Genomic DNA, 27,524 nt, shown 5'->3' with positions numbered 1-27,524 from the left:
TGTCTGGGGTGGACAGGAATTGAGGGAGGTGCCTGAAACTCCCTGTGCTTAGTCTCCTAGGAGACCCAAATGCACTTGGCGCGATTGGCGGGCTGACTGTCCGGCAAGGACAGCCACCCTGCTGGGTGAGTGGCAGCTAGGCTGGAATGAATGGGAGAAAGCTGTTTAAAAGGCAAGTCTCTGGGCTTGGAAGGCAGAGTCGACCACTGGAATGAAAGAACCGAAGACGAGCTGGAAGAGGGACGGCTACTGCAACTCCTGGAACATTGGTTTGCCCGGTGAAACCGTGCTGCAGGTCCGAATCGCCAAGTTCATCTCGACCGAGAAGCCCTTCAAGGACGACGACTTCCTTTGAGTTGGTAGGACCAATCAACTCGTAAGCCACCTGGACTCCTTTCTCGGAGTTGGTTGTAGTTTCCTCACAGTGCTGCAGGAAACAAAATAGCCAGGGAGAATGACACCAGTTTGTGTGCTTGAAGACAGCTACCGGAATCAAATAATTGCCAGTTTGCCAGCTTTGTTACCAGTCCCCGTGCAGTGCAGGTGTCCCCAGACATCCTCTCTTGTCCCCACGACTGAGGCTCAGGAACAGCGAGATATGCAGGAACTGCTAGGAACAGAAGTCTTGAGCTGCATCCTTTTCTTCAATCTAAGGTACTGTGAAAACCCGACCGAGAGAATTTACCTCTTACGGCGAAAGTGCGTGAAACTTTGGCAAATTGCAGGCCTAGTCCGCTTGTGACCCGACATATGAAACTTTCTTCTATGAACTACTTCTGAGAACCGTGGCAAAGACTTTTCCTTTTAAATACCAGAACCGTTTTTACCTATACAAGACTCTAGCCCATTGACTTTGGCCTACTTATTGCATTGAATCAACTTCTCTGAACGCAAACTATTTGCACTGTTTAAGAGTAACTCTACTATTCGTTTTATTAACTTATGCCTTTTTGCTCATACTTCAAATGCTCTGAATTTCGTTTTGCTCCTTCAAAGTCGTTTAAATGCCTCAGAACCTGATAGTGTGAAGTACTGTAGTATATTGTTGTGTGATATTGATTGCCTCCTTTTAGTGCATGTTTTCTAACTGGCTGGGAAATAAATTAATAAGTGTTTTACCAAGAAACCTTGGTTGTAAGTGTCTATTTGAATACTTGTAACTGTAGACCTCTGTGTAACCTCATTACAACGATGAAAATAACTCCAATCCCGGCCACTCTCAATCTGGACCAACACTCAAACCAAAGAACTAACCACTCGACAGAGCATAAGATGATATGGAAAATAGCCACAAAAGGAAGGCTCCAGAGACTGAACATATACTTAGACCCAGACGAAAGCCCTCAAGTGACTCACCCACTCGCACGTACCGGACGCACCATATCCAGACCGGAAGACGCATTTAGATAGAATTGAGAATATTAGCATGGCCACACTTGGATGGAATTGCAGACATTGGCCTGCGTCGCATCTAGAGGGGACTTTGAATGCTAGCATGCCCGCCCTTAGATAGAATTGTGAATAGTAGCATGTCCACATTTAGACAGAATTGAGAATATCAGCCTGCATCGGACCATGAATGTTGGCATGCCCGTACCTAGGTGAAAGCTGAATGCCAACATACCCACACCTCGATAGATTTGTGAAATATTAGCCTGCGTCGCATCTAGATAGGACTTCGAACGTTAGCATGCCCGCACCTATGCGAAACCTGAAGACTAGCACAGGCCACACCTAGAATTGTGGACATTGGCCTGCATCGCATGTAGATGGGATTGATTGAAGGATAGCAAGCCCGCGCCTAGATGAAACTTGAATGTTGGCGTGTGCCACATTTGGAATTGTGAACACCAGCCTGCGTAGCATCCAGATAGGGTTGCAAATGATATCATGCCCACACCTGGACAGATTCCTAGACGCTAGCCTTGCCGCATCTGGATGGGACTGTGAATGTTGGCTTGCCCACACCCAGATAGAATTCTAAACATTGGCCGCTGTCGTAAATCTCCCCCCGTCTCACCTGGGATCGCTTCTTGCTCTGTTCCGCGGGAGGATTCCTCTTGTGGACGGATCGGGTCTTGTATAGGCTCGCTCGAGTCTCGTCCGGCTGCAGAGCGCGTTCAGAGTTCCGGGAATGCTGCTGTTCCAGGATGTCCAAGAAAAAGGTAACGGTCGCTAGGAATCAGGATTCCGGGAGCAAATTAGAGGGAAGGGGTGAAAGGAAGGAAGAAGGAACCAGGAACAAGGAATAGTGGATTTGCTGAACAGCACACACACATCAAGTCACTACCTAATGATAGCGTTGAGACGCGCGGGGCCGCTGGGGCGTGGTCATTTTATAAAACGTGCCGTGAGCGACGTGAAGGCTGGTGCGAGGCAAGTCGCTTGGCGCGGCCATGTTCGGAGTAACAAAGAATACAAGCCCTGTCGGGATAAGGACCAGGAAGTCCAGAAGGGGCAAGTTCTATGGGTCATGACACCCGCGCCCCATCCAGATAGAGTTGTGGGGATCAACTGGTGCCACATTGAGACAGAACTGCAAATGCTAGCATGCCAAAGGTCAGGTAACCCACTAACCAATATAAGCTCAAACTCTGCATACTTATCTCACTCAAAAAAACTCACACAACCATCTCTCGCACAACAAGCCGCACACACTTTACAACACTGCAACAACACATAACCTGGATCAACAGCACACACGGCCTGTCACCGATCCAATACCCGCACCAAAGCTCAGCATCTGGTGAATACCGAGTTGAAGCTGCCAACAGAACACCACTCCTCTCACTATCCTACTCCCTCTTCACCTTACTAACCCACCCCACCTTATTATTTACAGATCCGCAAGAGCGCCTGGGGACCAATTCCATTGGTGACGGTGCCCGGTACAAATACCTTTAACAAACTCACATTCCATCTTGAGATAAGCCTGGCTGCTCCGCTCGCTACCAAAAACTGTGTGGTACAGACTTATACCAAAGGTTGGTTTTGCTTACACCTGTAGTCATAGTTGTGTGTAGTGGTCCCAGAGGGTACTACATGCAAACGTTGCCTAACACCTGGCTTCTTTGACCACATTACCAACCTGTGTAGTTCAGACTTATACCAAAGGTTTAGGTCCCTATTGCCAGGAGGTCAAGGTTATTGTAGTGCACCCAAAGGGTACTGCATACAATCTTGCCTAACAATGCAATGTTATTGCAGAAAACACGAGTCAGCAAAACTCTCCATTGGTTGTTGGTTGCCCAGGTTCAAGGAATGTATACCTGGGGCATGAAGGAGTTTAAACAGTTGAATCTCATATAAATTTGTTAATTTCACTGTTCAGGGCAACTTCAATGTAAATGTTTAATGCCTTTATGCCTATGGTGTGTTCAGCTATTCTTTCTGCTCTGTGATTGTATGATCACTCCTTGTAACATGTGCTTCTTTTTCCCCCCCTGCCTGCAGGAGCAACAGTGTGATCCTTGCTGATGAGATGGGGTTGGGAAAAACCATACAGACCATATCTTTCCTCTCCTACCAGTTCCACCACAATCAGTTGTATGGGCCTTTTCTCTTAGTCGTGCCATTGTCCACTATTACTTCTTGGCAGCGAGAGTTTGAGATCTGGGCACCAGACTTGAATGTTGTGGTTTATATCGGGGACCTATTGAGCAGGAACTCGGTGCGTAAAACAAATGATGCATATTAAAACATAATGTGTAAAATTTGGCAATCACATATATTTCTAAGCATGTGTACATATCTGTTGTGTGCTTTGTGTTTGTTGTAGAAAAAGAAATAATGATCAACTTTCAAAAAAAGGCAGCTGAATTGTAAGGTGTACAGACAGGCAACTGCATGAAAATGCTCATAAATTCTATGAGAGGAGATCAATATCTATTGCAGTGGCTAAAACGTGAATACATTAGAGCATTGCTTAACATAGGTTTCTTAATACTGTGCAGAGATTTGGTGTGGAAAGATTATCAGGAATAGGGCAATCGCATTGAGGCGGTGGGGGACACACGTGCATATTGGTTTGAAGGTATAGACTGGGTGAAATTTAACAGGAATTACCTGCTAAATTCTGGTGCCTGAAATGGGATGAACATGGGTATTCCTTTTACATTAGGACGATACACACAGGGTTTGCTTCTGCATCCTGAAGAATGTGCAGAATACTGTAATTTACACTGCCTCATTCATGGTGGTGTAATTGAAATGCAGATGTGGCCATGTAATCTTTTCTTTTTTTTTGTCAATGAGGATCACCTGCCACTACCAACATACTTCAAGCATCCCACCTTTTGCATATTATCTTTAACTTCCCTTGGCCCTGTGTATATGATTGTCAGGAAAGATGTTCTTGTTGTCCCTTTCCCTCCATAGATTTCTATGGGGCCCCATTCCTTTGCCTATTTTTAACCCTGACCTGAATTTTTGGTGTTGGGTAGAGCCCTCTGCTAAATTTCCCTTGTCGGCTCTTAGGGAGATTTATCACTATTAGGCTTTACCCCCCTCTGACTTCTGGACCTTTTTTTTTTTAATCCTGAATGACTGGAGCCTTTTTCCACTCATTCATTCTTATGGGCTCTGTCTTTTGGAACTCTATTCTTTGTATTCTACCTGTACTATGGAGTCTGTTTGCTCCATAGCTCTTAAAAGCATCTCTGTTTTTACAATTGCAGCACACATCTCTTTATGGGTGTTAGGGAGAAGTCTCAGAAATGTGCTAATTCCTCTCTACCTTAGAGATCCCCAGCTCTTTTGCTGGACTCTAGGACTTACATTTTGTGCCAGGCGAGAGTCAGACCCTTTTCCCCACTCCCGCATGTATTTTAATGTTATTTTATACACTGTTTCTTTTGGTTGTGGAGTCTGACAAACTCCATAGGCATCATCTTTTACATTGTGTCACACAGCACCTTCAGTGCAGTGACACAGGGAAGTCTTCCAGATTTCCCCAAGGTTTAAATACATTCTCTTGGGTAAACTACGGTTTCCAAGAGCAGTAAAGTGAAATTGACTTTACTTACACTTGTAACTTTCTAGACCCAGCACACACTATCTTACAATAGGGTGCTGGAGGGGTTATTTAATATCCTGTTTGTCTAGCTTCACATGTAAAATGTTTGTTACCCTTTCCTCGATGAATGGCTGGTGGCAGTGGTTTACCTTTAACTGCTGCGATGTGCATTTACCGTGGGCTGCGTTTGCAGCTGTAGTAAAGCACCCAATGGTGCCATGTTTGTCAAAATGGCCCTGGTCGTCTTTTTTCACCATTTCTTTATGGAAAGGTCCTTCTTGAGATTTACTCTGGTCCTTTTGTTCATTTTGTCTTTGGCGGGATTCTGGCTCTAGGGTGTCTGGCGGGGGCAGGAAGCGAGGGAGGTTCCCGAAACTCCCTGTGCTTAGTCTCAAAGGAGACAGGAATGCACCCTTAGGTGATTGGCTGGCTGGCTGTCCGGTAAGGACAGCCACCTTTCTGGGTGACTGACAGCTAGGCTGGAATTAATGGGAGAAACCTGCATAAAAGGCAAGGCTTTTTGGCTTGGAAGGCAGAGTCGACCACTCGATGAAGGAATCTGAAGAAGAACTTGAAGAAGACACCTACTGCATCTCCTGGACCGCTGGTATGCCCGGTGAAGCCCTGCTGCTGTGCTGAAACTCCAAATTGGTATCGACAGAGAAGCTCCTGCAAGGACTATTTCTCCTTTTCAGTGGTGGGAAACCACCTGGACATCCTCTTGTTGCTGGTTAAAATTCCACTGCAGTTGCTGCTGGAACCAAATAGCCAGGGAGAGGAACACCAGATAGTGTGCATTGCTTTTAAGCTGGCCAGGAGCTCCAGGAAGATCCTCCGGACTCCCAGGAAGCAGGACTGTCCTAGCCTGAGCCACCTCAACAGAGTGCTAGACCCCAGATGCGAAGAAAGCCCATTTCGACAGCCATGAACCGCAGTGTTGATATATGGGGTAGACACGAGGAGCTGAAACACTGAATTGCCACTTGTTTGAAGATTGCCGGTTGCAGTCGGTGACCATCCCATTTCAGTGCAGGAGTCGCCAGACGTCCTCCCTCTTGTCCCCACGACTGAGGCCCAGGAACACCAGGATCTGCAGAGCTGCACAGGAACAGAAGCCATCTGCTGCACTGAAATTACCTCTTGTTGTGCAATTTCACTTGTTCTCTGTTGGTGGGACCTGTTGTGGTTACTGTGTAAAGTTGCTGATAGCTTCTTTATCTCACAAGTCTAAACAGCTTGTGGCCATGCTTTGAATCATTCTTTTCTACAAAGACTTCTAAATCATTGTGCAAGACTTTTACCTACCTGCAAGAAGTGCTACAGCTCACATAGACGTTTGCCCAATTGACTTTGGCCTAGCCTGGCTCCCTGAATGTCTCTTCTGTTTTGACCTCCTTCCAGGAAGGGGTTAACTAACTTTGCATTGGGGGTTACCAAAAGTACTTACCTGCTTCAGAATATTTGTGTGATCTCTTGTTCTGTTCTAATAACCTTTTTCCTTGCCAAACTCTGAAGTCAAATTCTAAATGCAAACAGTGGTATATTGATGTTCAGTGTCCTAGTTGCGAAAGTCACTTGAGGGTGTAGAAAGTTTCTGTGTGCCATCCCAAAAGGGTACTTACTGGTTTAGAAATATTAGGAGTGTGGATTTTGGAGTGTATTTGTGTGTTACTATTCTATTGTCCCCTTCTGAAGAAGGCTTACTCTGACTGTTAAATACATTAATAATTGTTTAATCAAGAAACCTTGTGTGTAAGAGTTCATTTGAATACTTGTCACTGTGATTCTCTGTGTAACTCCACTACAGCTCACATTGACCCCTCTTGAGTTGAGCCTGGCTGCTCAACACGCTACCAACCTGTGTAGTACAGACTTGTACCAAAGGTTGGGTTCCTATTGCCAGGAGGTCAGGGTTGTTGTAGTGCACCCAAAGGGTACTGCATACAATTCTGCCTAACAATGGGCAGTGTTGCTGGGTCCTCATTTAAGATTTTTTTTCCTATATCCTTAAATTAACTGCAGTTCTTATAGAGAGATACTTAGTGTCTCTCACAAAACTCTGTAGTTTAAAGATTGGCACACACCACCTTCTGTGGAGTGCCATAGGTATACTTAGTATCCCCCTTCTCTCTGCTCCTGTGACTTTTTAGTCACATAGGCAATCGCCTAGTTATGCCTGGTGGCAGTGGACATGTTCTACCAACTATTGTGTATTATTTAGACAGCAGGCTATGTCCATAGCCCCGGCAGTGCACAATAGGGGCACCCAAGTACCAACTTGGGGCCTCCCTTCTTTTTCCGCCATTACTAGCGTGGTTGTTCTTTGTTAGCCCTTCTACCATCCTGGGACAGGGAGGTCTGTGTTTTGCCTTAGGCAAAAACCAGTAGGTTTCCCCGCCTAGGCTCCAGAGTGTCTGGGCAAGCAGGAAGTGCAAGAGGAGTCTTCCACCCCCCTGTCGCTTGTCTGCCAGGGTGCCTGAATAGGACGAGCTCCCACAGGGGGTCTGGCTATCCTGATTGGACAGCCAAACGCCCCTTTCTGTAAACTGCTGAGAGCAATTGCATAGGAGGGTTTATAGTCAAAGTTTCGAATGCATAGTTTCGAAATACAATACTTTCGAAACAAAAGGATCGAAGAAAAGAAATTTCGAATGCGTTTTTTTTTATTTATTTTTTTTTTTTAGTGGGGGCCCAACCCCCTGTTTTTTTGGTAACAACCACTAGTTTTTCCTAAACGAAACCCAAAAAAAAAATATTAAAAACATTCGATTTTTTTTTCTCAATCCTTTTGTTTCGAAAGTATTGCATTTCGAAACTATGTATTTGAAACTTTGACTGGACACCCATAGGAGTGAGTGCTGGAACTGAATAAAAAGGTGAGGCGTCTGGAGTGTAAAGCAAGTCAGCCACTGGAATCAGAAGTTACCGAAGAAGATGCCAATGCTGTCCTGAAACCGTTTTCTAAACGACAGAGGAGCTCCGAAGAGGACGACTCCTTCCTTTAGGCTGGTGGGGACAACCAGTCCCAAGATGAACTTTGAAACAAGCCATCTCTCGAGGTCCTAAGAGTTCCCAGAGCTGCGGAAACCCCAATACCAGGAGACCTGCTGCTGCCTATTTTGAGTGCATCGTCGTAAAAAGGCCTAATCCGTCCAAACCTTTGCTAAGCCCGTAAGGACACTCCAGAGATCCGATCCAACTCGCCCAGACCTCCCTCACCAGACACTGGACTGCAGGAAGCAAAGAAGATTGTCCGGGGGATCTGTGGCCTTTGGTGGTGCTGCTGAAAAGGCGCAAAACCACAGAGTCAACCAAGAAGTTGCTGAAAGTTGTGCCACAGGTCCCCCCCTTGAGACTGCTGTTGGAAGACACCATCCATTGTCCTGCCTTTCGTCACCAGAACAAGGAACCCGGAGGTCGGGTCCAGAGCTTCCAGATCATAGAGGTGCCAACACGAACACTTTCCTCAAACTCAAGGTACTGTGGGGAAAAGAGTATTGCTTACCTGATTCCGAGAAGTCACTCCAGAGCTTTGGAGTGAACCTAGAGGTGTCCAGGGCAACCCCCTCTTACCTCTGACCCAAGTTGCTGCTTGTGTCCCCTTTACAAGTCTGTTTATCGGACCGATTTGTTAGTTGTTAACTTTCTACTTCAATGACTTTAGACACTGGAAGAAATCCAAAGGAGTTCATTATTCGCTGTTTGCTAAGGCTTCAAGCCCTCTCTGAACTGTCTTTAGCTAAGGTTGCATTTTTGGATTTAAAGACTTGCCATGCGAAGAAACCGTCTCTAGAACCTTGAACTCAGCTCATGTTGCACTAACTAGTTATTTTCCTCCCTTAAAGTGACTTTTCTATATGTGTTTGGAGAGTAAATTAATTACTGTATGACTGGTTGAAAACCGCACAAGTATGCAATTACGGATGACTTGTCTTTTCCCTTTCTTACGTTGCTACAATTGTAACCCCAAACAAACACAAAACTGAAAGTGGCTGTTGAAGTGTATTATCTAGTGTTCCTAAGTGTTCTACTGTTACCGTCTGAAGTATTTAAAGTGATTCTGGTGTAAGTATAATAAATATATATCTTTATATAAATATGCGTGTAAGTGTTTGTTTGCTGTACCTGTCTAAGATTCATAGGATTTACCTACAGCGCACATCTTCCTCCTAAAATAAGCCTGACTGCTCTGCCACACTATCAAGGTCCGGAGCTAGTACAGACTGATACTAAGAGTTGGGGATCTACAACCACCACTGGGATAGCTTACTAAAGTCTTACTGCCAGTAGGACTTTAGGAAAACTTCCCCTAACTCCAGCTTTGCGCCCTCTTATGGGGGGAAACTAGCTAGTCCATATATTGTTACAATTGCACACACCTTGCAGCGAAGTGTAGGTAAGATACTTTCTATCCCTCTTTCTTATGTATAATGGCTTTTTGGTTACTTTTCAGATGTGCCTAAAACAAGTTGGTGGTAGCTGAAATATTTTTCCCATGTTTATTTTACTCATGTACTTTTGCATTTACCGCAAATGGGTACTGGAGGTGGCTAACACCCTAAAATGGCCGTGCCACGAGGTTTTTTGCTTGCTCTTTGGCCATAGTGTTGTTTCTCCAGCATGGCGTCTGGCATGGATTCACATGCTCATGAATATTTCCCGTCAGGCTGGGAATCCTCGGTAAAAGAAAAACAGTTTCACTTTCACTTACAAACTGTATTTCTACTTTACACCCTCCAATTGCAGTCCTCTCTGTAACCCCTACTCTGGCAGCCATCTTCAGATTTTTGCTGCACATCCAAGTGTGGGGACTCCTCGAGTTTGCTCTGTGAGCTACTTCTAAGTTTTTTCATGTTTTCGAGGGAAAGGGTTATATTTTTGCTCCAAAAGAGCCTGTGCAACACCCGTTGTCGGTGAATTTCAGCGCCCCACCAGGGTCAAAGATCATCGAAGTTTCCCGAAGCCCATCGGGCCTACTTCACTCCCCACCGACCTTGACGAAGGGGGAGGAGCGAAGGTCCATCTTCAAGCCCTGCGCCAAGTGTTCGGGCTACGGAATGTGTTTGTGGAAGACGAGCACCTACCTACCTCTACTGCCTGCACCCGGACCATAAGGAGGTAGAGTGCGAGATATGCCTCGGATTCTCCACGAAGATGTGGCTGGACAGGCACAGTAGACTGGCGGGGTGGCTTAATGCCAAGGCCTCTGCCCTGTGTCGCGAGCAAGGTCATGCCTCAACCAGGACTGGCTGGTCCGAGGAGCAGTCTTCTAAGTCCTTTGAGTGTGCCTCATCCGTGGGGGGCCCAAGACCAGGCCAGAAACCGCAAGTCAAAGTCCACCGGGGGTGCAGCGGAAGCGGGACCCAAGGTGGATAGGGCACGATCAACATCACCCTCCCCCCCGCCTCCAATGCCAGCCGGCAATCGAGCTCCTCCTCAAAAAGGAAATCCTCTACCCCGGCTAAACTGCGGGAGAAGTCAGGGAGGCCGCTGATGGAGGAGAAGGCCGAACTGCCCAAGCAGGCACAATCGGTGCAGCCCAAGACTTCGTCGATGATCGAGTTGGTGGCAGCTGCTCTCTCGACAACTAAGGGAGCTGACCCTGTGAAGGTAGGCCCTGCAGCACAGAAAGTATCCCTGCCATCTAGGTGCGAGACCGATGCTGTGACTTTGCCAAAGTCTGCTGGCAGCCAGGAGGGGGCCAACCGGCTCAGACACCAGTTCAGGCCCCACAGTGGGGAAAAAGGAGGGGCAGGAAGCCACGAAACAGCCCTCCCAGGCCGTGGCTCAAGCCATGGGAGGTCTCGTCCACAGACTTCGAGGACCAGGAGTCCTTGAACACTGTCCAGGAGGATGTGGAAGAGGACAAAGATGGGGCCAACGGCGCAGGGCCTAGTTTCCCGATCCCACCAGCTCTGCCGACCCTTCACACCGTGGTCACAAATCCAGAAAAGAATGCCACTGGACCCGGTCCCCAAGGCCCCCATTCAGCCATTAACAAATAAGAGGAAGCATCATCCGATGCCCCCATTTCAACCCCCACACCCGCGTTGTGCCCCATCTTCCCCAGTAGACCCAGAAACTTGGACAGATATGGCCACGACTACAGACGACCATGAGATTGTTGCGGCGGGTCTCCGCATTTGGATGCGCCACATAGATCGTCCCCACTGGACGACATGGGGTCGTTCCACTCCATGATCGCCAGAGCCTCTGAGCTTTTTCAGCTTGTGCCCGAAGAAACCAGGAAAGAGGGTTTCTTGTACCAGAGGCGTAATACCAGGAGGGAAGACCATCATGGCAGTTCCCCTTCTAGATGACATGTGGGAACCGGGCCTGGCCCTCATGAAGAACACTTGCACGGCTCCAGCTAAACAAGATGGACTGGAGAAGAAGTATTGGGTGCCGGACTCCGCACCCAGGTGCCTGAGGTCGCAACCATTGCTGTATTCGGTGGTATCGGCGGCTACGAGGAAGCAGTCGACTAACCCGTCCTCATAGTCTACAGTCCCTCTGGACAGCAAGGAGAAGAAGTTGGACGCTGTGGGAAGTGATTTACATCGCAGCGTCCACTATCTAGGAGGCCAACGCACTGGCAATCCTGGCCAGGTATGACGGGGAGCTGTGGTACAAGCTGGGCCCTATCCTGGAGTTCCTCCCAGACGGTAAGAGGATGGAGGCAATCCCTCTTTTCCAGGAGGGGGAAGTTGCGTCTGATCATGCCATTACAGTGGCATTGGACGTAGCCGACACAGGGTTCCAGCAGTTGGGGAACGGTGTCTGCCTTTGACAAGTCTGGATGAAGGCCACAAATTTCCGGCAGGAAGTCCAGGTGACAGTGTTGGACATTCCCATTGATAAAGTGAACTTGTTTGGGAAGGTCATCGACGAGTCCCTCCAGGCCATCAAGGCGGTTACAGAGATGGCCCTTTCCTTGGGCACTCTCCAGCAGCAGCTCTCCTCCAGGTGAAAGTCGAGCAGGTCTTCCAAAGGTTCCTCATCCACGACAAAGGAAGCCTACAGAGGCCGTTACCAGGCCTACAGTAGCAGAGGACAGCGTCGCCATTGCCCAGAGGACAGGTCGCCGGCTTCGAAAGAGGCCTGAACTGCCCTGGACGTCGAGCCCCCACACGTTCACTCTGGTGGGTAGCTGGCTGACGTCAGCGAGTGGAAGAAGATCACCACCGACAGATGGGTGATGGGCGCTCTCACCCCAAGACACTCCCTGGATTTTTAAAGCAGGTGTCCGTGGATCCCTACGGTGTTCCGTCGGGAGCAGCACATTCCTCCGTTCCTGGAATAGTTGTGGGCTATCCTGCAAAAAGAGGCGATAGAGCTAGTTCCCCAAAGGCTTCAGTACTCCAGAGTCTAGTCCAGCTACTTTCTGGTCAGAAGGAAGACTGGGGCTAGAGGCCAATCCTAGACCTGCGACGTCTCAACAAATATTTAAAGTCCCAAAAATTCAGGATGGTCACGTTGCAGCATGTTTTTGGCCGATTGGAGGAAGGAGACTTGCTAGACCTGAAGGATGCCTATTTCCACATCCCCATTCACAAGAAACATCAAACGTTTCTGTGTTTCGTAGTGCAGGACCTGCACTACCAATGCAGACTCTACCTTTCGGATGGAAGTCGGGCCCCAGAGTGTTCACAAAATGCCTGGCACCGTTGGCGGCCCCTCTTTCTGCGGGGTATACATGTATACTCATACCTTGACGACTGGCTCATCCGGGCCCGCTCGCAGGAGCAGGCCTTTGGACACACTGAGACGACCGCCCAGCTACTGACGGATCTGGGATTCTCCAACTATCTGAAGTCCTGCTCGACACCCTCACAGAATGGGGATGTTCCTAGATGGCAGACTCAATACGGGATCCTGCCTGGCATCACCCTTGGAGGAGGGGGTAGCGGCCATTCAAAGGAAGGTGCAGCGGCTGTGGATGAAGACGGCCATGGTGCGATCCATCAAGTCGTTGCTCGGCATGATGTCCTGCATCTACCTCATCTGGCTCTGCAAGTTGCAAATGCGAACACTTCAGGAGTTTCTGAATGCTCGCAGGATAAAGGTGTCCGGAAGCTTCGTGGACAAGAGCCTGCTCAACAAGTTCCAGCGGGCGATAAGGTGGTGGGGTGTCTGCTCACACATCGCCCAGGGCACTGGGTTTCAAAACCCTCCATACCAGGAAACAGTCACCACATACGCTTCCCTGGAAGGTTGGGGAGCCCGCACAGGAGGCCTGAGGCCTGTGGCTGCCTGAGAAGGACCTCCATATCAACATCCTGGCGCTAAGGGCCGTGATCTGGGCCCTCAAGTCATTTCTTCCGTCTCTGAAGGGCAAGGTGGTGAGGATCTTCACGGACAACACCACCACCATGTTCTACATCAGGAAACGGAGGGGCACTCTATCCCCAGCCCTCTCCAAAGAAGCGCAGGACTTGTGCTGCTGAGCCGTCAGACAAGAGATGTTACTCTTCACCTAGCAGGAGTCAAGAATACCATCACAGACTCCCTCAGCAAGGAATTGCCACGATTGGGAGCTGCGGCAGGACCAGGTGGACTACATCTTCAAGTGATTCCACCAACCAAGGAGCCTGGGGGACCCGTCCTCTTTCCTGTGGGAAGGGATGTTTCTGTATGCGATTCCTCCGTTACCTTTTCTGCTAGGAGTCATCAACACACTCAAACTGTGCCAATGCAGGATGACACTGAACGCCCCGGCATGGCCGAAGCACATTTGGTACCCGGAACTGCTCAGCCTGTCGGCATCGCCTCTGGTCAAGCTGCCGGTAGTTCTGGATCTTCTCACGAGAGAAGGAAGCGCAAACCTACATCACGACCCAGGATAGCTGAACTGGAGGCCTTGGCTCCTGCAGCCTTAGAGTTTGGAGGATAAGAGTTGCCAGCGGACTGCAGGGAGGTCCTCGCAAAAGCCAGGGCGTCATCTACCTTGAAGTGCTACGGTCGCAAGTGGAAGCATTTTGCTACGTGGTGCCGGTCACAGAAGATTACCCCTTTGAGGGTCAGAGCCCCACAGATCCTGCTGTACTTGCTATCCCTGCCCAAGGCCGGACTGGTTGCACGCCTCCATCAAGGTGCATCTGGAAGCTATCTCCCGCTACACCAGATCGACAGGAAGATTGTTGCTTTGGTCCCATCGACTCAAGAAGTTTCTCAAAGGACTTTGAGATCTTTCCTGCTGGTGAAGGCTCCTGTCCTGATGTGGGAACTGAACGTGGTTCTGGCGAGGCTCATGGGGGCGCCCTTTGACCCTCTGCATCAAGCTGTTAGGGAGAAGTCTCATAAATGTGCTAATTGCCTTCACCTTATGTGCCAATTGCTGGATTTTGAGGACTTGATTTTTTTACCTGGAAAGAATGTGAGCCTTTTTTCCCACTCTTTCATGTATTTTGAATGTGTGTTTTACTCTTGTGTTCTTTGATCATGGAGATTTAGATGACTCCATAGGAGGCATCTTTTGATATGATAAGGTATTTATAACGCGCCTATACACAAGTGTTTCAAGGCGCGACGAGGCAAGGGAGGGGGAACAGAGGGAAGACAGACAACGATCCTACTAGGCCAGGTGTCATTCAGATCACACAAGTGCATCGGCACGGGAAGGAGTAGAAGTGCGGGGGCTAAGGGGGAGAAGACAGTGCAGTACATGTATAAGACAATACTAAACAATAAGTAAAAGTACGGCCAGCAGGTGGCAAGTGAAAGGGTAAGTGCTGGAAGTGGGACTGTAGGGATGCAGAAAACAGTCACCAAGTGCAGGGGTTGCCAGGAAGGCAGTGCAGGAGTGCGACTGGCGGGGGAGTGGACCTGGGCCCAGATCAGAGGGTGACCAGGTAACCAGTGCAGTTTCAGTGTCAGCCAGGAAATCGGCAGGGGAGAGGAGGAGAAAAAGCAGATGCAAAGAGAGAGGTTTTGAGGTGATTCCGGAACCGAAGATGATTCTCCTCAAGTTTCAGGGAGGCAGGGGGGCTGTTCCAGAGGGAGGCCCCAGCTGAAGAAAGAGATCTACCACCAACTTGTTGCTTGGAGAAGCGACTGGCCCTGAGGGAATTGGAGGCAGATGAGCGAAGAGCTCGAGAATGAAGGTATTTAGGAAGAGAGAGTTGAAGGTATTGAGGCCCCAGGCCTCAGAAGGCCTTGTCGACGATACAGAGGGTTTTGAACTTAATCCTCGCAGCCACTGGGAGCCAATGCATGGATTTCAGTCCTGGAGAGATCCCTGGGCTTGAGGCCAAGGACAAGTCTTGCAGTCCTGGTCTGGATAAGTTGCAGAGGGTGGAGAGTAGAAACAGGCAGATTTAGAAAAAGGCTGTTGAAATTGTCCAGCCTAGAGAGATCCAGCGCTCTATCGACAGTGAGCTTATGGGGGAAGGAGAGGAAAGGAAGAATAACTCTGGAGGTGTAGCTGGAAGTGTGACTTCTTAGAGACGTCGGAGATGTGAGGAGAGAAGGAGAGTGTAGAGTCGAAGATGACCCTGAGATTTTTTGCCTTGCAGGTGGGAGCAGAAAGGGGGCCAAGAGAGGCTGGCCAGAGCGCTACAGGAAAGGAGGGAGCGGGTGTGCCGATGAGGAGAATCTCAGTCTTACTGGCATTAAGGCAGAAGTTATTGGCAGCACACCCCTCCTGGATAGTAGACAGACAGTCAGAGATGAGGAGGCCGAGGGTATCCTGAAGATGAGCTGTGTGTCATCCGCGTAGCATGGAAAGTTGGGGCAGAGAGCAGCTATGCGGTGGGCCAAGAGTGCCAGGTATTGGTTGAACAGCCAGGGAGAGAGGTTAGACCCCTGGGGGACACCACAGGTAGAGAAAAAGATAGCAGAGAGGAAGGACCCAAGTTGAACCTGGGAGGGTCGGTCAGAGAGGAAAGAAGTCAGCCACACCAGAGCCTGACCAGTGATAACCAGGTTATCACGGAGACAGTTGAGCAGGATGGCATGGTTGACCGTATCAAAGGCAGAAGAGAGATGAAGCAGGATGAGGACGCAATGGGTGTTAGTCAATGTTGTAGAGCAGGTCTTCACAGATGTTCAGGAGAGCAGTTTCTGTGCTTCTGGCAGCTCTGAAGCCAGACTGATGGTCATGAAGATAACCAACTGATTCAGTGTGGAGTTTAAGCTGGGAGATGGCCAGTTTCTCCAGGAGCTTACCCAGGAAGGGAGTGATGGAGATGGGACTATAGTTAGCCAGGCAGGAGGGGTCGGCAGAGGGTTTCTTAAGAGGGGGTTGCGCAAAGGAGTGCTTCAGGGCGGATGGGAAGACTCCAGAAATCTGCAAGGACAGGAGCCAGGGAGTCAATGGGGTCTTTTATGGTTTTGGAGGAGCAGGGGTGAACCTGTTTTGACGAGACATTCATAGATCAGAGTTGTCTAGAAACCTTGTCAGCGGATAACGGGAAAGGCAGAGAAGGAGGGAGGAGAGGAGGCGGCAGAAAGGCCAAAGGAAGAGCAAGGAGTGGGGGGAGGTAGGGGATAGGAGGAGAGAGAGAGAGAGGGGACAGCATGTCCTGAGTTTTAGAGATGAAGTGAAGCCATTGCCAGACAGATGGCCTGGGAGGGGACAGGAGAGGTAGACACTGTGGCAGGATTGGCCAGTTCCTTACAGATCTGAAAGAGTTCAGTCGAGTTGTTAGATGCTGCAGAGACGCTGGATTGGATATGCGCTCTCTTCTTGGTTAGGACAGAGAGCCGGTATTGCCTTTGCAGCAGGCGGCAGGCCAGCTTGTCAGAGGATGTACATGAAACACGCCATTTCCACTCAGCCACCCTACACTTGTGTTTAAGTGTGGCGAGGTCTGAGTCGAACCAAGAGTTGCTCTTGGCTTTGGGCTTCAGCCGAATTCTCATGACAGGGGCAAGGATATCAAGAGGATCAGATCTAGCCGAGTGGAGCGTGGAGAGGGCTGAGTCAGGATGAGAGTTGGCCTGAGGGGGAGGTGGGGTGAGAAGGTGGTGGCGAAAGCCTCAGCTGACACACGCTTCATGGTTCGGATGACCGAGAAGGTGGGTGGCAGTGATGGAGGTGGCCTGGTCTGAGGGGTAGGGAGGGTGAGGTGGGAGGGGAGGAGAAAGTGATCACTCCAGGAGAGAGGAGTGGTGAGAGGGACAGAGAGGGGGAGGTCTGAAGAGATCAGAACATCCAGAGTATGCCCTGCAGAGGGAGTTGGACCAGAGGGGAGAATGGAGAGTGAAAGAGAGTCACAGAGGTCGCGATAGAGTCCAATGGGAGGACAGGAGGTGTCCAGGAGGATGCTGAAGTCTCCAAGAAGGAGTTGTTGAGTAGTGGAGGCCAGGAGTGAGGTAGAGAGGTCAGCCCACTCAGAGAGGAAGGATTAAATCTGACCAGGTGGCCGATACATAGCAGCCACAGTGAGTGAATGGCTAGGGGAGAGAGAGGGCCTGCAGACTAGGAATTCAAAGGAGGAGTAGGCCTGCGTAGGAGTGACAAAGGCAGGAATCCACTTGGGGAAGATCAGGACTACACCCTCACCAGAGCGGTTGGCCCTGGGTGCAGAGAGGATCTTGTAGCCGTCGGGTAGGAGAGTATCAAAGCTTGTGACAGAGCTGGCTGTGAACCATGTCTCGGTGAGACAGAGGACATCAAGGTCAAGTTCTTCCAGAAGGCGGCAGATGTCAGAGGAGTGTTTGACAGCAGAGCAAGAGTTAAGAGTGGCAATATGGAGAAGGTTGCCATCCTTGAAGGACTTCCGGGGAGGGGTACAGATCAGAGGTACGCCCTGCAGAGCTGTAGGAGGAGCCCGAGAGGGGGCAGAGAGGGAAGGGGAAGGCAAGGTAGCCAAGGAGGAGGCAGAAGGTGGAGGCGAGGTAGTCAAGGAAAGGGGAGAGCGTACAGCAGGAGAAGAAAGGAAGTTGATGAGGCACGGGAAGAGTCTGTCAAAGAGGTGAAGGTTGGCCTGAGGGCCTTGGACAAGGACAGTCCCATTAGAGTAAACATTAATGATGACCTTAGAGGAATGAAAGGATGCCAGGAAGGTGTCCCACTGGATGCCACCGTTAATGGGAGAGGAGGAGAAGGGGGAGAGCACAGAGACCATATGAAGGGTCCATAGGACTGGTGAAGGCACAGCAAAGAAGATCTCGGTGAGAGTTTCCTTGGAGGAGGCACTAGTGTAGGTGTCGGCGATAGGGAGGCCTGGGTTGGAGATCATGATGTCCTTTTTAAACTTCTCCCTACTAGATTTAGTGAGGAGAGTAGGATAGTCAATAGAGAAGCAGTTTGAAAAGATAGGAGAGACAGAGAGCACCATAGAATAGGCGGGAGAGGAGGGGGGGTGGAAGGGAGAGGGGAAGACACTAGAGAAGGTCCCTGGAGTAGGCAGACAAGACAGCGAGTAGCAAGCGAGTTGAGAAATAGGACAGACGGCAACACTCTGGATGAGAGTATTCAGAATGCGCCCGTTTGAGACAGGTAGGAGGGTACACCTAAGTTTGAGAATCCTAAAAAAGGGGAGAAAGGACTAGTGTTTGAAGGTGGCAGGAAGCTTGTGGGATTAACCTGAAGACTGACTGGAAACTGGCGTCCTCTGCGGACACCTGCAGACACAAACGGAGGAGCCGCTACAGTGGGAGCTGCCCTTTGCCTTAGGGGCCCTTAGCCGAGGGGCTGCCGGGCAGGGGCTGCCCTGGTAGCGCCTGTAATGAGGAGGGGGAGGGCGTGCCAGTCACAGTGCAGTGGAAGGTTTGGGAGGAGAGACGGAGGGGGGGAAAACGACCAAACACTGAAGGGGAGAAGGGGCCAGGGGGAGCACAGCAATGGAGGCAGTCAAGGAAAAAGCTCACAACAAAGGTAACAGACCCACAGAGGGTCTTGGATACCTTTAACCGCTGCCTGCAGTCACCTGCTCAGGATGCAAATGGCGAGCGTGGTGACTGCAAGGCAACCAAGCTCGTCCCGGAGGGTCGGGCGGACCAATCACAGTGCAGTGAGACGGTTGGGGGGCGGAAGGGAGGGAGAGAAAATGACCAAACACGGAAGGGGAGAGGGAGGCAGGGGGACCATGTGTGTTACACAGCACCCTCAGTAAGGTTAAATTGACTTAACTAGTCTTTTTAAATTCCTAGACCCAGCACACACTATCTTCCTATAGAGTGCTGGAGGGGTTACCTAGTATCCCCTATGTCTAGAAACTCATGTAGCAGTCAAATGCTACCCTTTCCTATCGAAATGGCTGGTGGCAGTGGTTTTACAACAAACTACCATGATTTTTCCCGACCGCGATCACTGGTAGCTAAAAATCACGGGAGCCATGTCTTTCAAGATGGTGCCTTAAGCCCCTTTGTTTAAATAGGACCCAGTCTTCTTTTTTCGCTGTTTCTTTTTGGAAAGGTCCTTATAGAGTTTATCTCTGCACGCCTAACAAGGTTTGGTCCCTTTTTTCTTACGCCTTTGTCGGGCTTCAGAACTGAAGACCGCCTCTGGCGCCCGAGTGTCTGGGGGTGCGCAGGAAGTGAGGGAGGTGCCCGAAGCTCCCTGTGTTTAGTCTCCTAGGAGACCCAAATGCACTCTGGCATGATTGGGTGGCTGACTGTCCGGCAAGGACAGCCACCCTGCTGGATGAGTGACAGCTAGGCTGGAATGAAAGGGAGAAAACGGTTTAAAAGGCGAGTCTCTTAGACTGAAAGGCAGTCGACCACTGGAACGAAAGTACCAAAGACGAGCTGGAAGAGGACGACTGCTGCAACTCCTGGACCGTTGGTTTGCCCGGGGAAGCCCTGCTGCAGGTCACAATTACCAAGTTCATCTCGACAGAAAAGCCCCTTCATGGACAACTTCTTCCTTTAAGTTGGTGGGACCAATCAACTCGTAAGCCACCTGGATACCATTCTCGGAGCTGGTTAGGATTAACCAGGGGGAAGGACACCAGCTTGTGTGCTTGACTACAGCTACTCGAACTGAAGATCTTCCATTTCGCCAGCTTGTTTGACCAGTCCCCGTGCAGTGCAGAGGAGTCCCCCGACGTCCTTCCTCTTGTCCCCACGACTGAGGCTCAGGAACAGTGAGATCTGCATCTTTTCTTCATATTAAGGTACTTTGCCAACCTGATTGAGAGAATTTACCTCTCGCAGTGAAACTTTCCCAACTTGCAGGCCTAATCAGCTTGCGACCCAATATATAATTCTTTTTCGTACAAACTGCTTTTGAGAACTTTGGCAAAGACTTTACGGTTTACTACAAGAACTGCTCTTTCCTATCGAAGACACTAATCCATTGACTTTGTCCTAGGCCTATTGAACTGAATCGAGTGCTCTAGTGAACCAAAACTATTTGCACTGCTTAAGAAAATATTTGTGATTTATTTTATTAACTTGTGCCTTTCTACTCCTATTTAAAGTGACTGAAATGCCATTTTGCTCCTATTTCAGGGGAGCCTAATTTACGTATTGGTTTGGTATTGAAGTATATTTGTGTATGATATTAAGTTGCCTCCTCCTAGTGAATGTTTTCTAAATGACTGTGTAATAAATTAATAAGTGTTTTACCAAGAAACCTATAAAGTATAAGTGTCTACTTGAACCACTGTGATTGTAAGATCTCTGTGTAACCTCTTGTACTGCTCACATTTCCTTTTGAGATGCACCTAGCTGCTCAGTTCGCTATCACAAAACTGTGTAGTACAGACTTATACCAAAGGTTGGTTTTGCTTACACCTGTAGTCCTAATTGTATGTGGTGGTCCCAGAGGGTATTACATGCAATTCTACCTAACACTCCCACTCTGTCTCCCCAACCGTCACTCCTGGAACCTTGGGGTGACATCAGGTTCTAGACAGCTACCATTCTATGGCTTGCTTTGATGCACACTGTGTAAGCCAATACTACAACAACCCACATAGTAATTATGAGAGTCCTCAGGGACTTAACTGTCCATAATCAATTGGTAGGCTGCCATTGTGAGCTCACAAAGAGCCCATGTGGTCAGAAGGGTCCTTGGAAGGCTACTTTGTTGCTATGAACAAAGGGAGCCTTAAACTACAAAATGGCCTAGAACAGGATTTTAATAAATGCACTGATTCCCCAATGGCTAACAAAATGGCACGTTAGGCTACCATTGCAGTAGAATGGCTTGCACCCGCGGGTGCTTTTCAGGAAGTCAGTCTGTGTCCAAATCAAAAGGCACTTTCCCAGTCAAAACAAAATCCTATTCTATTCCGGTCACTGCAATGAATCATATAAAGTTCTGGCTCTGCTCGTAACCCAGGAGAATGACTCCCTTCTCCTGGATGTAAAGTCTCCCAAAGACTCTCAGGTTGTTTGAAGCAAAAGTTCCATAAACTTCCGGCTTTCAACTGCAACCAAAACTGGCAGGGATAGGAGGTGCCCGAAACTCCCTGTGCTTAATCCCCTTGGTTACAGGAATATACCCAAAGGTGATTGGCCAGCTGGGTGCCCGGCAAGGACAGCCACCCTGCTGTGTGATTGACAGCTAAGCTGGAATGAATGGGAGAAACCTGCATAAAAGGCGAGGCTTTTTGGCTTGGAAGGCAGAGTCGACCACTGAACTGTCAGATACCTTCTGCTACTCCCAACTGGGTTTGGAACAATTGACAGTTGAACCCGTCGTGTAGATGACAAATTCTTCCTGCCAATTTAACACACAGGAGTACAAAAGGACAAGCTGAGAGATCTATTGACCGAAAGATGGAATGGACGCCCCAGGACACCGGCTGGCTGAAAAAGAAATGCACACAATCAAAATCAGTACAGCAATACGTGACACTAATGCTAAAGATTGAATTGTCAATGCTCACTTGTGTGTCTAACAGGAGTCAGTTTGAATAATAAGAGAGATTTCCTGTTCTAGATCAATAAGGGGCGTTAACCTGGAAACAAATGATAACGAATATATATATTTCTGAGGCTTGTGGAATCTGCTTAGATCACATGCTGTGCAAATGCCGACATCTAGTGGAAGCTGCAGAGTATTAGTTCTTTTCGAAACTTGAAAAGGGACATCAACAGGACGTGGCAGTAATACTATCCCTAGTGTGATGTCCACTGTACCCATGATCCCTTGCGTGTCGAGTTCCCTCAGATAGTTTTTTTCCGCCATGCTTGACGGACGTGTATTACGGAGTTCCTTTCGGCAATAAGCCATTGACTTTGTAAAATTACGTTAGTTTCTCTTTCTATCCTTTCATCAACTGCCGTAACACCACGTCGAGGAAGGAGAAAGAATACTGCCGTCGGAGACCATCGCGATGGACCGTATGGCCTTGGAAGGCTGCCCCGGCCTCGGCCCAGAGAGTAGGGAGAGAGGGGGGGAGTCCATTGTTAGGAAGCCATTTTAGAATTCATATTCTCCCCTTCCTACACTTTGTTCACCCAGCTGCCATCTCCTTAACCCAGAATTATGGAAAACACTCCATTTAAGTTTTGCCCTAAGTGCAACCGTAAATTCCCCTGGGTAGACAAACATTTAGTTTGCAACGTGTCTCTCGAGAGACCACGTCGAAACGTCTTCTCGAGCGTGCAGGCTCTTCAAGCCTAAGATCTTGAAAGACCGTTCCACTAAGCGCTTGGCCCACTACGCCAGGCAACTCGCTGCCATGGAGGTAGAAGGAGCCTTCAGCGATGGCAGCGACGCTGTACTTTCGGACGGCAAGGGCACCGGAGGAGCCTCAGCTACCCAAGTGCAAGCCCCCAAACATGTAGGACACGCTGGCAGCAATGTTGTGGGGACTACAACCAGCGGCAGCAGCGCTTCAAAAGCACACACAGCGCTTCAAAAGCACACACCACAAAACACACAAGCGCCAGTCGACATTTAACAGATGAGTCGAATACTCGACAACGTTCGACACCCCGTGAACGGTGCACTGAGTCCCGGTCCTCTGGGCAATCCCGTTCAAGATCGCCACACGACAGGGCTAAGACGTCGAAAGACGGCAAGGGTGTCGCATGGAAAACACCTTCTGAAGGTTGGTCGTCTGCGGACAAAGCCTCGGCCCCCACACTCGAAGTTCGATGTTCTTCATCTAGTAAAATGTCAGGCCCCAAAAAGTCTGTTACACACTCCTCTGGGCCCCAGGGTGGGGAAAAACACCATACAAATCCTCTAACACTCCTCATAGGGACAAGAGTCCTACTAGGGACAGGTCTTCACAAAAAGGAATTTTATCCAAGCCCATAGAGAAACCAAAGGACTCTAGGCCAAAGCTTATACCTCATACTAATGAAGATCTGGGCATTCCTGACACTAATCCCAAGTTAAAAAGAATGGTCTTCGCAGGGTATCGACAGTTATGCGAAGAAGGACCTTTATGGCAAATTTCTTCGAAAAAAATCCAGATTACCTTCAAAGTTGTCAGTCCTCCCCTCCCACCTTAGCCCCTTCTCGCTCTCAACCCTCTGCCTCTCTACCCCCTACTAAGAGGGCTCGCTCTGATGTCCCCGCACAGGGCAGAATTATAGATCTATATGACCCTGAAATAGATCCAGAAGACCAGGACGATCTTTCCTTTGTAGAAACATCTGACCCTCAATTTATTGATGAGGACATAGACAAACTTTATTATGGGGACGATGAGGACCCAGACTAGGAGGCGAACATGTATTCCATAGATTCTCCTATTAATCAGGACCCTCCAGTGGTAGAATCCCCTGTAGATAATAACCCCTCCTCAACGAAGTCTTGATCAAAGCGGCAGAACACTTCCACCTTGACACACAGGAGGTACAGGAAGACCGAGACTTCGCTGAACAATTATTGGGAGACAAAAGGTCGGTAGGACAGTTTATTCCACTGCTAAAAACTGTGCAACGCAGAATCCAACCTTCTTTGGAGGCACCTAATCTCACAATGCCTGTTAACCCGTGTGTGGAAAAACTGTTTAGACCTGCACCTTCAGAGCCCTTCTACATAAGAGGCCAATAAAAACCGGACTCTTTGGTGGTTACCACCACACAAAAGAGAGCAGCACACCCCTTGCTTCCACCGAGGCTCCTCCGGATAAGGAGAGCAAGAAGATTTATGCAATGGGCAGAAAGGTCGCCTCTTCTGCAGCCTACCAGACAAGAATTGCGAATAATGCTACACTTTTGGCAAGTTACAACTGCCATAAGTGGGAGGAGGTTTCCTCGTTACTCTCATCTGCAACTGAACCACTTAAGTCTCAACTAGCTCAGTTGGTAGCAGACGGTAGAGCTGTCTACTTGTCCCCTCAAGGCAAATTTCGATGCAGCTGACAGTGCAGGGCGAGTCATCGCGCAGGGCACTATTATAAAGAGACACGCATGGCTTCGCCAATCAGGCTTCAGGCCAGAAACACAGGCCACCCTAATAAATATACCAGTGGAACCTGATGTGCTCTTCGGCAAAGCTGTAGAAGACGCACTTAAGACAGCAAAGGATGAGTATGACACTCTAAAGTCCTTAGGTCAGCTCACGAACAAGCCCACGGGGCAAAGAGGTAACAGTAATTTTCATCACTTTCGGGGCCAAAATTCTCAGAGGGTATCAGGATACAACCAAGGCCAATGTTCCTGTGGCAACAACCAAGGACAAGCCTTTCAGGGGCTATCCACGTGGACAACGTAGAGGTCGTGGTAATCGAGGCCGGGGCCCAGCTCGAGGTGGCACCCCACCTCAGAGCAAGTGACATTCCGCTCCCGGTACCCTCCCATGCATCTCCAGTAGGAGGACGCATTTCCAACTTCACCAACGCATGGGAGGGTATCACCTCAGGCAGATTGGTGCTGTCCATGGTAGCAGGGGGCTGCTGCATAGAGCTTCTTCAAAGTCCTCGCGACCAACCCCCGAGACAAAAGCTCCACTCAGAGGAACATCAGCGGATCCTTCTAGAAGAAATAACAGCCCTTATATTAAAGGAAGCCATATAAGTCGTCCCAGCCAACCAGGTAAACGGGGGCATTTATTCAACTTACTTCCTTATGCCAAAAAAAATCCATCTATGCGCCCAGTATTAGATTTGAGGCCTGCGAACAAGTATGTCAAGCCCCAAAAGTTCTGCATGACTACTCTACAAGAGGTAATCCTGCTTCTAAAAAAGGGGGATTACATAAAAACACTGGATATGAAAGATGCCTATTTTACATTTCAATGCTCTCAGCTCACAGAAAATGTGTGCGTTTCAAGATGGCAAACCAGCTCTACCAATTCAAGGTGCTGCCCTTTGCCATAGCCTCGGCTCCAAGGGTATTCACCAAGGTACTGGCGGTGGTGGCAGCGCACCAGCGCAGGCAGGCAATCCCAGTGTACCCTTACTTGGACGATTGGCTCATAACAGGGGAATCACCTCTGATTTTCAGACAAAACATCCAAACAACTATCAACCTCCTCTTTCAATTGGGCTTCTCAATCAACGAGAAAATATCAAGCCTAGTGCCAAGCACTTCCAAACAGTTCTTAGGATCTACCCTAAACACAGATTAAGGATTTGTCTTTCCGTCAGAGGAGAGAATAAGACATTTGTTACTGCAAATACCACATTATTGGGCCGGCTACCAGGTAAGGGTACGCAAAGCAATGCGTTTAATAGGCATGATGGCATCTTGCATATACCTGGTTCCCCACGCACGCCTGCGCATGAGTCCCATACAGGAGTGGTTGGCGAAACAATGGTCTTAGGCAAGCGGTCAGTGAGATGATCTAGTGGTCGTTTCGCCAACACTGGTACAAAATCTTCGCTGGTGGACGAGAGAAAACCTGACGAAGGGGAAAACCTTCTACGACCCACAGATACAAGCAGTGGTCAAAACTGATGCCTCACTGGCAGGGTGGGGGGCTCACTACTTTCACCACACAGCCCAGGGTCTGTGGTCTCACACTGCTGCTCAGAACCACATCAATGTGCTGGGACTTCTGGCAGTATTGAAAGCCCTCCACGTGTTCGAACCCCATTTAACAAACCTGTCAGTGCAGATCCTGACGGACAGCACCACAGCGATGTTTTATATCTACAAACGGGGGGCACACGCTCTTCAAATCTATTCAAACTTGCACAGAAAATCTGGAATTGGGCACGCAGACAGAAAATCTTCCTGTCATCACAACATTTTCCAGGGGAACTCAACGCTCTAGCAGACTTGTTGAGCTGAAATCCCCTACCAGAGAAACATGATTGGCGTCTACACAAAGAAGTCGTAGAACACCTCTTCTCTCTATGGGGTTTTCCAACTATAGACTTATTCAGCAGAAGCGCAAATCATCAATGCCCAGACTTTGCATCCAGGTTCCCCCAGCCAGGCTCCAAGGGGAACACCCTATGGATGAACTGGTCAGGGAAGTTTGCTGATGCTTTTTCCTTCTCATGAGGAAAGTGGTGAACAAGTTACACAAAGAACCAATGACGCTGATCCTTCTTGCTCCTTTATGGGCAAGACAACTGTGGTATCCACATCTGCACAGACAGGCGATGTGCGAACCAATCAAACTCCTGTGCCAGTACCACCTACTCATCCAACACAGAGGACTAACAGTGCGCCCACAACCACACTCTTTGAACTTGGCAGCATGGCTCCTGAAGTCATAGAGTTTGGACATCTCAATCTACCACAGAGATGTATGGATATCTTGAAAGAGTAAAGAAAACCGAACACTAGGCACTGTTACTATTATAAATGGAAACGATTCATAATTCGGTGCAAGAATAAGCAAATCAACCCTGTTGATTGTACTCCTTCAAACATTCTAACCTATATGCTCCACTTACTGGATGCAGGGTTAGTGTTTAACTCACTAAAAGTACACCTGGCGGCTTTATCAGCCTACACGACTTCCCATAACAAGGTCTCATGTCAGAAGGTACCGGTCATCAAAGCATTCATGGAAGGGGTAAAGAGACTCCACCCTCCAATTTCTAACCCACCGCCAGGTTGGGACCATAATGTGGTACTCGCTAAGCTCATGGGACCACCCTTTGAGCCTATGCACAAGTCTAGTCTGAAACACCTTACTTATAAAACTGCCTTCTTAGTAGCCATCGCTTCCATAAGAAGGGTCAGTGAAATCCAAGCTCTGTCAGTGAAGGATCCTTTCTTTACTATGCGCCCAGATGTCCGAGGAAGAAAATACAAAATACATAAGGACAAACTGGTTTTGCGCACTCACCCTAGGTTCTCACCTAAATTAATTTCCAAATTCCATGTAAACCAGTCTATTGAGCTACCGGCTTTCTTCCAAGAACCCAAAAGCTCTGCTGAGGTAAAACTCCACACACTAGATGTGAGGTGGGCGGTCCTCTACTCGTAGACAAGACCAGACCGCTAAGAAAAACAGATCAACTGTTTGTCTCCATAGCGCCAGGCAGAGAAGGAGATTGCATCTCTAAAAATGCCATCTCTAAGTGGATAGTCAGATGTATCCAACTATGCTATTCCCTATCAAATAAGAAACTGCCTTTTACGTCAAGGGCCCACTCCACTAGAGGTACTAGAGCCACTCTGGCTTTCATTGCAAATGTCCCAATAGACAGTATTTGCAAAGCAGATACATGGAGCTCTAAACATACTTTCA

General features: G+C 48.9%; 1 protein-coding gene across 4 annotated transcripts in view; it reads left to right on the top strand.

Moving 5' to 3' along the window:
- CHD2 (chromodomain helicase DNA binding protein 2) overlaps positions 1–27,524 on the top strand; it is a 1,289,637-nt gene that overhangs the window by 420,593 nt on the left and 841,520 nt on the right. For all 4 annotated transcript variants that reach the window (XM_069625070.1, XM_069625072.1, XM_069625071.1 and 1 more), the window contains one exon: positions 3,454–3,670. In XM_069625070.1, the coding sequence (XP_069481171.1) occupies positions 3,454–3,670 (217 nt within the window). The remainder of the gene's footprint in view (positions 1–3,453; positions 3,671–27,524) is intronic.

The sequence above is a fragment of the Ambystoma mexicanum genome, chromosome 11 (assembly GCF_040938575.1).
Source record: "Ambystoma mexicanum isolate Mex_15411 chromosome 11, UKY_AmexF1_1, whole genome shotgun sequence".
Taxonomy (NCBI): domain Eukaryota; kingdom Metazoa; phylum Chordata; class Amphibia; order Caudata; family Ambystomatidae; genus Ambystoma; species Ambystoma mexicanum.
Note: the sequence above shows the minus strand (reverse complement) of the source record. Positions and strands in the feature narration are given on the sequence as shown.